This window comes from Muntiacus reevesi, chromosome 2, assembly GCF_963930625.1.
Source record: "Muntiacus reevesi chromosome 2, mMunRee1.1, whole genome shotgun sequence".
Classification (NCBI taxonomy): domain Eukaryota; kingdom Metazoa; phylum Chordata; class Mammalia; order Artiodactyla; family Cervidae; genus Muntiacus; species Muntiacus reevesi.
In genome coordinates, this window is record NC_089250.1 from 248592201 (window position 1) to 248606693 (window position 14493).

General features: G+C 38.6%; 1 protein-coding gene across 1 annotated transcript in view; it reads left to right on the forward strand.

Annotated features, from left to right (window-relative positions):
- TANGO6 (transport and golgi organization 6 homolog) overlaps positions 1-14493 on the forward strand; it is a 180859-nt gene that overhangs the window by 51606 nt on the left and 114760 nt on the right. Inside the window, exons 11-13 of the mRNA XM_065919341.1 lie at positions 2331-2463; positions 4175-4366; positions 11850-11984. Of these exons, the coding sequence (XP_065775413.1) occupies positions 2331-2463; positions 4175-4366; positions 11850-11984 (460 nt within the window). The remainder of the gene's footprint in view (positions 1-2330; positions 2464-4174; positions 4367-11849; positions 11985-14493) is intronic.

The window sequence follows — 14493 nt, forward strand, 5'->3', positions numbered from 1 at the left end:
AGACTCGGACACGACTGAGCAACTGAACTGAACTGATGTCTCACAAATGTATTTTACATTATTTCCATTTTCTGGGTGACATATGTATATGTTACCACCTCAGAACATAAGTTCTTGTTGATCAGAGTTCATGTAATATTTAACTGGTAGCAGCTGCTCTACTCAAATGTCATATCACATTCAAAGTGTTGCTATTTGTTAAAGTGTTTAAGTCTAATATTTTTATTCATGGTTAGCTTGATTAAGTGGTGGTTTTTTTTTTTTTTTTTGGTTAAGTTTTAAAGCACTTATTCAATTAGAAGGACTTAAGAAAAATAGAAAAAAAAAATACTGATTGCAAATAGAACCATCAGTGTAGGTTTTGCAGTTATAACTATGCCCCTGAACGAAGGGAGCTTAATATTTTTTGTCATGTTTATTTAAAACCACTTTGGAACAATTTAGCCTGAGATCAATTTAGTGACTGCATAGAGAATTTCATAGTATTTGACTTATCAGCAGTTAAAACTTATTACTATCTTAACAAGTCTTTAGTGCAAGTAAGTCAAAATCAATAGTTTTTATTGAAACTATAGTTTCTCTCCTTGGCAGGAAAAAAAGTAAATTGGCAGTGATTGAATGAATTTCCATTCACTGCCAGAATCGATAGATCCTTAACCAGGGGTCTCTACCTGGACTTCTGGGACTCTGTGATCCCCTTGAAATCATACACAAGGGATTTTTTATACGCAACTACAGATTCTTTGCTGAAAATAGGATCCATAGCTTTCATTACATATTGAAGACACTCCATGTCTCCAGTAAGTTGATGCTGTACAAGACCAGGGTGGTGGGGTGGTGGTGGTATGTGGGGTGTGTGTGTGTGTTTACGATTTCTTCTAAAACTGCTCATGGTATTCATCCCCCAAGCCCGTGGTCTTTATCGCCACTTACCTTTCACTCCACCATTCTGCCCAGCAGCGCTAGTTATCAATAAGAAGTCTGATTAAAGAAACTCTACAAGAGCAGCTTAGATTTTGTCATCTTTGGATCCAGAATTTTTACTTTTCTGGAGCTAAATATGACTATTTGAAAATGATTCTTCCATTGAAGTTTTAAGAATGAATAAAACAATGCTTCTTAAGGTCATTGTTAGCATGTTATTTTTTATTTTTTAAAGAATATTTGAATATGGTATTTCATTTTGATAGAATGGTTCACAGAAGCTTAGACACAATTTCAGCTTTTCTTCTAACTTAAAATGTGTCGGAGATAACATGACTGACCTCTAGAAGATTCTAGGATAATATAGGAAGTAATCCTAAACTTCTAGGTGATTCATTCTCCTAAAGGAGTATAAATACTATGTTACTAGTGAACCAGCAGATTGGGACATACTGCCCAGTGAGATAGTTTGCTAAATTAACTTTAATAATTGTAGTTTTCACTGAAATGAAGCAACACCTGTCATTTTTTTCCTTCAATTTAATCTGAAAGAAGTTTTGTTCTTTCATCACAAAAGTTATAAATGTTCTTTGTATAACATAAAAAAGCATAAAGAGGAAACAAAAATTACCAACTATCCTAATCACAGTTTACATGATTTTAGTGTCTTGTTTTTAGTGTATCTTTTGTACCTTTGTATTTATTTACGTGATATAGTATAAGAATATTATGTGTTGGCTTTTTCACACTTACGTGATGAATGAAAACTAGAAGCTGTAGTACCTCGTGAGAATTTTCTTTAAACTTTTTGCAGAAATCACAGCACTGTTTTTGATTATTTAGCCACATTTTATTACTTGGAAATTCAGCCTACTCAGTTTTCTGAATCTATGGATTTTTACAAGTCAACACTTGGCTCACTGAGATTGACTGAATCTCTTCCTATGAAGATTATGTCTTTTTTCCACTGCTCATAACCCTTAGCAGCTCACTGAAAAAAAACCCAAGCTCCTTTGAATGACATCCAACATTCTCTGTGGTCTGGCCTTGCTTTTCAGCCTTCTCTTGTCTCTTCTTCAGGAACCAGAATATATGCGTAAACCTATACTTTAATTCCTCTTTGCATTTGAAGCTTATTGAAATAATATCAATAGTGATCTTTCAGTATCCACCGTCAAGGGAATCTTTTCCTTATTTGAGCAAATGACCATATAGGACATGATATCCTAACTTCTGAGAATAAATAACTTTTTCAGCATGGAGAAACAGGAAAATAATTTAAACATCTTTTGAGCTTTTATAATGATTTACTGTATGAAATTAACATGTTACTTTAGAAGATTATTAATGGGGTCTCCAAAAAAAAAAGAATACCTCTGGGTGATAAATCTCCCCCTGCATTGCAGTGATGAAGATGAAGATGAAGCCCTATACCAGAAGGTGTCCTCAGAGCAGTGCCGAGTGGAGCACCTTGGGGGCTTACTGTCCCATTGCCAGGAATGTGGTTTAGCCGGTGACTTCTTCATCTTCTGCTTGAAGGTAAGAATTGTGTATAGCTCACAGTCATTTTGATTCTAGGGTAGTATCAGGAGCTCCTTTGAGTTTGCCAGGCAGTCATAATTTTAGGTTCTAAAATTAGATCTTAATTTAGGAGAAATAAAGTCCATAGGGTAATTTATTTTTTAGTAGTGTTTGGTTCAGTCAAAAAGAAATTTGCCTTCAGCAGTACACATAGGATTGAACTCCTTTGCGAGGTAATCTCTACTGAATTTTTAGAGATGACCAAAGTAAAGTGATCGATCTACGAAAGGGTTAATCTTTGCTCTGTGTTGACAGTAAGAACTCTTTTGAAGTTAATAGCAGGTTTTACAGCTGTGGAATAATCCCTCATCCTTTCTGACTGTTGTTTTGTCAGGTATTTGCAAAGGAGATTTAGCAGTTCTGCCTCTCTCATTACATTTTGTAGCCACTTGAAACCTTTTCCGGGTTTATTTCTTAGTCTGGTGGCTTTGTTTTCTTTTGCTCCGATGTCAGTAACTTGCACCCTGTTACTCCTTATTTGCATTGTTAGAGACCATGAGCCAGTGTCTCTGATTCTCTATCATTGATCTCTGCCTGCTTTGATATTTTCCCTAAAGAAAATGTCCACTCTAAGAGAATGTCTATGGAATTTAAGGTTGGTGTGGGTTGGGAGAATGCAAGGAGGAAATCAGGACTGATGTTCATAGAATTGACGTGGGGGATACTTTTTTGAGGTTTCTCACCTCTCTTATTCACATTCATACCCCACTCACTGTAAATAACATCCCAAGAAAATACTCCTCTAATTGGATGATTTCTTTAAAATTTGTTTCAAAAAGTCAAAGGGCTTTGCTCTAAACCAGGGTTCCTCTACCTTGGTGCTGTTGACATGTTGGGCTAGGTATTTGTTTCTTTGAATGGGGGCTTCCTGTCCATCATAGGATGTTTAGCAGCATCCCTGACCTCTACTTATAGATGTCTGTGTCATCTCCCAGTTATGACAACCAAAAATGCCCCTCAACATTGCTAAGTGCCCACTGGAGAACAAAATTGCCCAGAAACAGTTGGGCACCACTGCTCTGAACTGTTAGTTATTAATACTGTGGTAAAGTATTCCTTGTTATGGAGCTTAAGGCTTCCCTTCCCAAGGAAATTTACAGATGAAAGCTAGGGAAAATCTTATAAAACCCACAGTAATGAATTACCTGTTAGTGGAAGTTCAGTTCTGAATATCCTAGGGAAAAAGAGTTCTGGTGGTGAAAGCATTTAATAGTCACTAAAAGGAGTTTGGAAATGTTATATGACCTCAGTTCAAGGGAGGCTAGTGGTAGAGATCATAAAAATAGTGATAAAGTAAGTAGTTTGTCAGACTAGTTCTTTGTGTGTGTTTATGATTTTTATTGTAAAGTTTAACATTTTCATATACTTGGCATCATGATATATGTATTACTCTGCAACTTACCTCTTCCATTCAGTTGTGTTTTTAAGATTGATATCTGTGTAGATCTAGTTCATTTATTTCAACTGCTACAATATAGTAAAACATCACAGCTTATTCATTCTCTTATCGAAGGAGATTTGTTTTCAGTTTTTGGCTATTATAACTAGTGCTGTAATGAACACAGACTGGTTCTCCATATACACATTTCAAATGAGTTTTCTGTCTATTTTTAAAGTCCTTAGTTCTGTAGGATTTTTCTTTACTTTTTCTTTTCTCCCACACTGATAGGAGTTGACTCACGTGGCTGTGGAAGATGAAACAGAGTTAAAAATGAAGTCTTTCTCCAACAAAAGCCTTTTGGAATTAGAGCAGCACCAGACTCTTCTGGTGGAAGGTCAGGAGCGGAAGCTGCTGGTTCTCCAACTGGTGGCTCTTCTGTGCGAGAGAATGTCTGAGCAGATATTCACCAACATCACTCAGGTCAGTGGGCTGCCACATAACGGATCCCCGCCTGGTGGTGTTTGTCTGTTTTGGTCTCTTTCATTCTTTCCCAATGATATTTTTTAAAATGTCACTCACAGTGTGTTTTGATGACACTTGTATCAGTGCTACCTGGAATTCTGGTTAAAAGTAAATTACTGAGCCCACACCAGGCTAAGAGAATCACAACTTTCACAAGTCCTGGGAATCGTCATGTTTAACAAGCTTCTGAAGTGGTTCTTGTGCACATAAAACAGAACTGTTTTAAATATTTATATATCTCAGTGGTTTTCAACTTTTGGTGCAAATAAATGACCTGGGATCTTTTTCCTAATATTGATGTCCAGCCCACTTTTAGAGATTCTGATTCAGCATGTCTACGTTAGAGTCTGGACATATGTATTTTTTTTTAAGCTCCATAGATGATTTTAATGTACACTAAAAGTTGAGAATAAGGGACTTCTCTGGCAGTTCAGTGGTTAGGACTCTGGCCTTTCAATGCAGAATGCACGGGTTCAACCCCTGGTCTGGGAATTAAGATCGTGTAAGCTGTATGTCCTGGCAGGAAAAAAAAAATGTTGAGAATGATTAAAACTCAAATTTGAAAAAAAAAAATCACTAATGATAAGATCACATTGAATTTTATAAGTCCTCTAACTCATAGCTTATCACAACCTATGAAGTGTTTTTGTTGCCTTTTTATTTTGCCTGTGAAGTTTACAGATTTTATTTAGTGCTTCCAAGATCAAGTAACTGGATCAGATCAGTGTTTGATTTAATGGCTCAGCCTTTTTTTTTAAGCCAGCGTTTAAAAATATTTATTTATTTATTTATTTATTTTTGACTGTGCTGGATTTTTACTACTGAAAGGATTTTTCTCTAGTTGCAGCGAGCAAGGGCTACTCTTCATTGCAGTGCATGGGCTTCTCATTGCCCTGGCTTCTCTTGTTATAGAGCATGGTCTCTGGGGCCTGCAGGCTTCAATAGTTGTGCACATGGACTCAGTGGTTGAGCTCAGGGGTTCTAGAGCATGGCTTAATAGTTGTGGTGCATGGACTTAGCTGCTCCACAGCATGAGGGATCTTCCTGGACCAGGGAATGAACCTGTGTCTCCTGCAATGCCAAGCAGATTCCTTACCTCTGAGCCACTGGGAAGCCCTTTGCCAGCATTTTTTAAAAGTAGGAAATAAAAGTACTAAAGCATGGGCAGTGTAGTCATACTTTACCCTTTTACCACAGTTGGTTGTGGTTTGGTTGGTGAATAATCAGCTGTAAGATGGTCTGATTGTCACACTTAAATCTGACACTCCAGCTCTTTGTATCATCGTCATTGTCCTCTGCCTTCGGGTGTTGCTAAGCAGCATTTCACTACAGCTCCTGCTGAGAAAATTTGCAGCTGCCTGTCAGCTCTGACTTATCATGCCTGTTTAATGAGATTTATGCTCATGATTTCTTTTCTGGCCTCTTACTCCTTCAGTTCATTGACCCTGTATTACTCAGTAGGGTGATTTGTTTCTCCTGTGTTTATATCAGTTCGCTAAAGAATTTTTCACCCAGACCTTGTTTTTGTCTCAGAATGCTCGTTGGAAAGGGAAATGTTTTAAAAACTGATATGACTTAAACTTTCCCACTTATCTCCCTTTACACCTAATTAAGGAACAATGGCATTAGGCTGATACAAAAGTGATTTGTCCCATTAAATTTTCTTTCATCTGAGGTTAAACTGTAGCAGGACAAAAAGGACCACAGAAAACCCCACTGAACTGCATCTTGTAGACTTACTGATGGTGATAATTTTGGTACATTATTTTGAAATACATACATGCATATGGATAAATTATAAGTAATAAATAATTTATAAGTAATTTTGTTAATATCATTAGGAATGAAGACTTTCAGTATAAGAAATAAAACAGTTTAATGAATTTAAAATTAAGTTAAGTAGAACCCCTATCATATTAAATTTTACCTTGAAGTGTTTGTATTAACTCATAGTTTATTTTTCTCATTTTTAAAAACAGATATTTCCTAGCTCAGTCCATTGTCAGTGCCAAGAAACAATGACAGTCCAGTAGCCCTAAGCATCACTAGTACCAGATTATAGTTTCTAATCACCACTTCCTACCAAAAGAACGCAAAGCTCATTGGATTTAAGGTTCATTCAGGTCCAGGGCAGAAATTGTACAGTGTAAGCCTCAGGGCATCTTGTGCCTGAAGACAAGAGAGAAGTCTGAGATTAACAGGCTCATGTCAGTAGCATTCAGATTAACTTGCAGGGGCTCCCACTGACCACAGGTAGGACAATTTGAGCATGAAAAAGAATAATGCCTGCAGTGGTTTGAAATGTATCAAGTTCCCCTCCAAAAGGTATCTCATAGGACATCTTTAGAGGTTCCTAGGTGATCAGTTCACTACTTTGTAAATCGATAAATGCAGGAAAAGAATAAGACATTTATCTTTCCTGTGGCAACTATGTTTCTATGTAATTAGTCAATGAAGACTTTTTTTTCTTTGTGTAAGAGCCACAGCTGGAAAATTCAAAATGAGAACTAGAAAATTATATCAATATTTTGCAATCCCCTAATGATATAATCAATTGAGGTAGCAATCATCAATGTCTGCAAAAACCATTAGGGATCCTTTATAATGAATGTATTAGGCCAAATAGACCCAAGACCATCTTATCCTTTCTTCTCCCAGTATTTAATTATAAAAACTTTCAAATTTCAAAGAATTTTATAGTGATTATCTGGATATCCACCACCTAGATTCTGTTCTTAATCTTTTACTGTACTTGCTTTACCATATTTTTATCTATATCTCCATCTGCCTGTTCATTTTATTTTTGATGGATTTCACGGTTAATGCTAATATCAGTCAGTTGCCCAGTCATGTCCGACTCTTGGACTCATTCCAGAGAGTCAAAGAAAGAGTGTCAGTATATGTTTCCCTATATATTTCAGCTTATTCTGATTAATCTTTTTTTTTTTTTTGGTTTCACTGTGCGGCTTGTGGAATCTTAGTTCCCCAACCAGGGATTGAACCTGCACCCTCAGCAGTGAAAGCAAGTAGTCCCAACCACTGGACTGCCAGGGATTCACTGGGCTGAGTAATCTTAGCATCACTATAAGAAGAGACGCAGACATTATTCTGTGCCTCTCATGTAATGCAGTATGACGTATGCCTTAACCACCAGGAACTATTCTTCCTCGCCAAAACCCCAAACAATATAAAACAACCCCCCCTACCCCACAGGATAAAGGAGCAAATTAAGTGCCATGAAGAAACAATTAGCCAAATCCATGATGCAGGAAATTACATAGTACAAATGACCCAGTTTCTTCATCAGATAAATGGCATTAAGGAGGGACAGGGCTATTGCAGCTTAAATGGGACCCCTATCAGGGAAGTGTACTGAATGGTTCTTGATTCAAACAAACCAATTGTATCAAGACATTTTTGTAAAAGTCATGGACCCATTATTAGAAGATATAAGAAATTTGTATTTTGTGTATTTGTAGTATGGTAGTTATGTAAAAGGGGCTTCCTGGGTAGCTCAGTTGGGAAAGAATCTGCCTGCAATGCAGGAGATACCAGTTTGATGCCTGGGTCAGGAAGATCCCCTGTAGAAGGGATAGGCTTCCCACTCCAATATTCTTGGGCTTCCCTGGTGACTCAGACAGTAAAGAGGAATCTGCCTGCAGTGTAGGAGACCTGGATTTGATCCCTGAGTTGGGAAGATCCCCTGGAGGAGGGCATGGCAACTCACTCCAGTATTCTTGCCTGGGGAATCCCCATGGACAGAGGAGCCTGACGGGCTACAGCCCATGGGGTCGCAGAGTCAGACGCGACTGAGTGTCTAAACACAGCACAGTTATGTAAAAAGACACATCTCTCTATTTGTTACAAATGCATTTTGAAGGATTCCTGGATGAAAGATGAAAAACTTTAAAAACTGTGTTGCAAATGGCATATTAGTATGTCAGATAATGCAGAGAAGAATGAGGCATGGAATGGTCTTTACTGACTCAGAGCCCTGTTCCAACTCCCAAGTTCTTTTATTCCATAAATATGTATTGAGGGCCTCCTATGTGCCACCTACTCTTCTGGGTATCAGCGACATATCAGTGAACAAAACAGACATATCTGTGCTCTCATGAAACTTAGATTCATATATATATATAGAGAGAGAGAGAGACAGTAAACAAGCAGAAAGACACAGCATGTTAGACAGTGATAAGCACTGGAGAGAAAAAAATCCAACAAGCAAAGGGATGGTGAAGGGAGTGGGGGTAAGGTAAACAGGGTGGTCCTGGAGAATCTCACTGAGAAAAGTAACTTTTGAGCAAAGATCTGAAGCAGGGAAGGAGGGAGCCATTGATATACCTAAGGGAACAGTGTTTCAGATGAGAGGAAGTATGCCCAGTGTGTGGCAGGATCAGCAAGGGGGCCAGTGTATATGGAGTGGAGTGAACAAGATTCCCTTTTTCCTGCCCTTCCAGGAAACTGCCACCCTCTGCACCATTCTATAACTGGATCACTGTAATTGGCAGAGTAAAAGGGGTTTTATTTTCATATGTTACATTTTTTAACATAAGTAACATCTGCACCTGCTCACTGTAAAAATATTCAAGCCACATAGAAGTACAAATTTTTTAAAAAGTAGAGACTTCTGATTAAAGATGCTATATTGAACAAAAGATGGTGCTTATCTATTCCCTCTGAAAACCACAGTGACCAGCAGAGCAGGAGGAGAGATACAGTGGATCAAAGAGAGTAACAAAATTTGGAAACTAGAAGATAGTAGCAACTTCAGAAAATGGAAAGCTAAGTGCTTGCATGAGAGAAGTCAGGAAGCAAAGCCATGTGCCTCTAAAGAGCTGTTAGAAGTTTTTTGAAAAAAGGAAAAAACAAGCAAACAAACCACTTCTCCCTGCAGAAACCTGGAAGGACTGGGGGCACCAGACAAGCCCTAATGATGGAGCTGACTTTGGACCATGTTGACAAGCTCCACAAGAGTCAGTAAACTATTTGATTCCTTCTTTAACTTTGTATAGCCACCCCCCCCCCCCCCCAGCAGAAGACTAGAGGTTTATTCTTGAGAGAGGTTGAACCCAAAGACTTTGAACTTGACTGATGCAGCACACTGCAGAATGGGAGGATTAAGTTGAAATCTGTAGGCTCAACAGTGAGGCCTCAGCTCTCTTAGAGTCATCTGTAAGGGCAATGTTGGCAATAGGTTTACATATCCCCAAAGGATCATTTTGACGATTTAAGTGAGTAAATACCTATAATACATTCAGAACAGTACCTGGTAAATTGTAAATGCTTACTATTATCACTAAAATAGCTAAGTAAAACCAGTTGTCTCTGTAGAATCAGATGGGGAGAAATAGGGTAGGGAACTGCCATTTTTTCTTTATAAACTTCCACGAGCATTTGGCTTTTAGAATTATATAGCTTTACAAAAATGTTTAAGTAAAAAATAAAGGTGTCTTCCATTGTCTGCTCAATATACATAAATTCTAGAACCAACAGCAGTCACATACCTATCTATTCTTATGGCTGACAGTTCATAAAATCACAGAAAATGATTAGTGGGGAGGAGGTGTTGTCAAAATGGGTATAGAGGTTTTGTTGTTACAGGAAAGTTTAGGGGAAAGGTACTTCATAAGTAACAAGCAGTTGGCTCTCACACCAGTTAACAGTGCCCAGGTTTTTTTTTTTTTCCTTTAATACACATATAAACTGAAAGTTTCTTTCTTAACAAAATTAGGATCATACCACTTGTTTAGCAATATTAAGCATAGTAGATAGATCAATCTATGGGGGGTAGATAGATAGATCAGTAGGTAGGTAGGCAGAGAGATAGAGGAGAGAAATTTAGAAAAAGCTGGAAGGCTAGATAATTCTGTTCCAGCATTTTAACAGTGTATTTGTGCTGAAATAGAAGCTTCCTATAATCAAGGAGTGCTTTAGAAGACTCTTTGAAGGCAAAATAGGTGGAACCTAAGTTGGTAGATGCACCAGTTTCTCTGGGAAAAGCCAATGTCCTTAACTTCTAGTAATCAATAAATTCTCAGGCTTGAGAGGGTGATGAAAATTGCCGTAATCCATGTTGTTTATTCCAGTAAGTGGAACTTTAATAACCTTTCTAGTTTCCTGCCTTAGCTCCAAAGACAAGTGTTAACAAGCCATTCTCCTGACTTTATGTCTGCAGTAAAGATTCTAGCATAGCATGTGATTTGCCTAGAGAGTTGAACATACAAACTTGCATGTTATTTAGGGAGGGGCTTATTATGACCTATCTCAGCCATCCCATTTTCAAGTTGATCTTTTTCCTTTTGAGTCATTAATCCTAAATATAAGTGTGAGTGTGTGCACATGTATGTATGTGTGTGTGCACATATATGGGTATGTGTAGGCGTCTTTTATTCAAATGTGTTTCTACTTAAGATGATTAATCAAAGCACAGTTAAAGTAATGCTGACCAAATTAATTCCATTTAAGGCTTAGTTGTTATCCAGATGCTGTGTAAACTCTTATATATGAATAATCTTAATCCTTTAAAACCATTCAATACTTTAAAAAATGACTCTGGATTGGTCGTGCAGATCATTTGGGGACATTGAATTCTAAAAAAATGAATGCCTTTTTGCATATTCTTTGCCTACTAGAACTAGACTATCGAAATGGGAGTAAGGAATATTTGAGGAGGAATCCTCATTAGGAGAAGCAAATCTAAGACACTCAGAGATGGTCAGAAATTTAACAAATCATCTTTCATTTAAATTTCCCAGCAAAATTCACGAAAAGTCAAGGAAGGTGAGATTGATGTATTAAAAGATTTGAGAAAGTGTATGTGGACTTTCTCATTTATTGACTGTGTGGCTTTGAGCAGATCACCTCTTTTTAAAAATTTTATTTATTTACTTATTTTTGGCTGCGCTGGGTCTTTGTTGCTGCTCAGGAGCTTTCTGTAGTTCTGGCAAGCCGGGGCTACTGTCTAGTTGTGGTACACGAGCTTCTTACTGTGGTGGATTCTCTTGTTTCAGAGTTTGGGCTCTAGAGCCCAGGCTTAGTAGTTGGGCTTATGCTAGTAGCTAGGGCTTATGCCCCGCGGCATGTGGAATCTTCCCGGACCGGGGTTTGAACCCATGTCCCCTGCATTGGCAGGTGGATTCTCAACCATTGAACTATCAAGGAAGTCCCCCAAATTGCCTCTTTAAGTCTGAGATTCTTCATCTGAAAATGAGGACAAGAGTACATCCTAGAGTTGACATGACACCTAGGTGAACTTGTGCATGTAGAACACTGAGCACCATGCCTGCTCCACGGTAGCAGTTGTTCTTGAAGCTTCTTGCTATTGTGACATTGATGAGGGAGGAGATGAAGATGTAGACATCAGATGTAAAGAGAATTTTGAATTGTTTTTCTTTTTTTCCTTGCTTCTTGCTGATTCTAAATTTCATTTCTGTGGTAGGTTGTGGACTTTGTGGCAGCAACCCTGCAGCGAGCGTGTGCAAGCTTGGCCCACCAGGCAGAGAGCACCGTGGAGTCACAGACACTGAGCATGTCCATGGGGCTGGTGGCCGTCATGCTGGGAGGAGCCGTTCAGGTGAGTTGGAGAAGTGAGACAAACTTGAAAGGAGGGAGAAGAGAAAAACGTGTTGCTTCTCATCCATACCCTTGTGAGAAGTCAGAATGGCTACTGCACACAGGAGAACTGGGATAAACAAGTCAGGTTGTTGATAAGAATTCTCTCCAAGAAGAAGACAAGAAAATGGGACCACTTCCTGTCTGTTACCTGGATAGACTTGCCCATCAAAAGGGCAGGGCCCTTTCTGACCTGGCACAAGCTGGATTTGGAAATACCTGTTTTGCATCTGTGGTGCATACTGGATTCTCTGGCCTTCGCTGTGATGGTTCTCTGAAGCTCATCCCTTGTCACTGCTGCTGTTGTCAGGGAAGAATCTTTGTAACCTACTGGCTGCATAGGATTCCATGTTTTCAATAGTTCTATTTTGGCACAGGATCCATTGTTCAACTCATATCATGTGGCACGTTAAAAGTTTTGTTTCCAGTACATGTATCTTTTACATACTTAATTTATAATTTTTTAACTTTATTCAGTCAAAAAATATGTATTGCCTACTTGTTATGTGCCAAACGCTGAGCCAAGGTGCTGGAAATGGAGCAGTGAGTGGTCCCTCCTGCCATGAAACTTAGAACCTATGAGGGAGTCAGGCATTAAATAATTGTGTCAAAAAATAGAATTGAGTGAAGTACCTCAAACAAGAAGTAGAGGGTACCAAGAGAACATAACATCTAACCTAGGCTGGGGAGATTTCCATAAGGACTGTCTATAAGTTTAAGCTAAGACTTGATGCATAAGAATTGGGGAGTGTGTGTAGGGCAGATGGAGAGGCCTCTTTCAGTGACAGTGCATCATGTATGCGGACTGGAAGCAGGAAGGAGCTCTGTACACTTAAGACCCTGATAGAAGGCTGTGTAGCTGAGCTGTAGAGACCAAGGGTCAGAACAAAGTGGATAGGTAAGCATCTGTGTGTGTGACATACCGCATTAGGTTAGAAGACTGCGAGAAAGTGGAATAGGATTAGTGCAAGTATTATGAAATCTGCCCTGAAATCAAACTGGACAGAACTCTTAGCAATGAGTAGGGAACTCCTCTGGGAATGGATTTTTGAGTTTAAGGGTTAAATTCTGATACTGATTCTTGATCTATTAGAATTTGCCTCTCTCTAGCTTGTCCTTTAGGAGAAAAGAAATTTTATTTGGGCCTGTTGTTAATGTGAAACCCATTTCTTGGTAGATTTACTTAGCACTCCTAATTTTTTATTGTTTTGGAAGCACTTTTGGTTCAGTTGTAACAGTTCCTCCTGTTAGAACTGTCAAGGAGGAGTTCACCAATGAAATTGTTTTTCTCTTTGGGTGCGCTAAGCAGCATGCGGGAATCTTAGTTTTCCTGACCAGGGATTAAACTCGGCCTCCCCTCCCTGCCTTTGGAGCACGGAGTCTTTATCACTGGACCACCAGGGAAGTCCCTGGAATATTTTTTCTTAAGTTGTACTGTTAATGGATTTAGCTGACCTGGTTGATTTGTGTTTTTCTGGTTGAGTATTGATTTGAATAGTCTTTGTTTCCATAGTTGAGAGTGTGTTTTTTTGCTTATTTAACACTTAGAATTTCAAACCATGTCGCAAATGGAAAACAGAACACAGAAATCTCCAATTCCTTATTGAAGTCCGTCATTGTGGGGCTGGCTATGCAGATTAGTCCTGTTCTAACAGATATTCACCTGACTGATGCAGATGTAGTATAGCCTTTACTGTGACCCTGCCCTTCCATGAGCCATCCTGACTCACCGACTATATCCTGAATTCCTCTGACTTTGCAGTTAAAGTGAACATAAACACGTCACCTCATACCTTTGCCCTAGATCTATTAATTTTTTTTTTCTGTTTGATTGAAGGATTTATAAGTGGCTTCCATAGTAATGCTAGGTTTTCTTTTTGTTTGTTTGTTTTCTGTCTTTGTATTAGAAAAAAAAAGTCATGATCCTGAATTATGTTTTCAGATGTTCATTGTCACACTAGGCTAGGTTTTTGCTTCAAAGTCTAGAAGCATTATACCTACCCCTGATCATGGTTCATTGTTTCAGCTAATGAAACAAACTGTAACAGCTTTTGAACCTTTCTAATTTATGTAAGATGATTATTAGAACACAGTGTCTAAGAAGAGAAAGTATAGGTTTAAGGCTGCTAGCTAGACAGCTGTAATTCCAAACTTGTTTTCTAAATGTCAGGATTGATCATCAGTAAAAGTATGGTGTTGATGACTTCCCTGTCCCCACAGGAAGCAGTTTATGCATGATGTTCCAGGGCCCCCAGAGTCCTCTGAAGCCCTGCCACGTGGAGCAGACATGGTCTTAGGGGGTTGGGACTTGAAGCCAAACCTTGAGATTTCATGCTATTAATACTTTTCCAAGAGTATCATGGGATGAACTCATTCAGGAAATGTTTATCAAGTGTCTGATCCCTCATGGAGTTTGCCTTCAAGTTCCACTTATAAGTAAATTCAGCAACATAAGGACAGCAACAATAAGG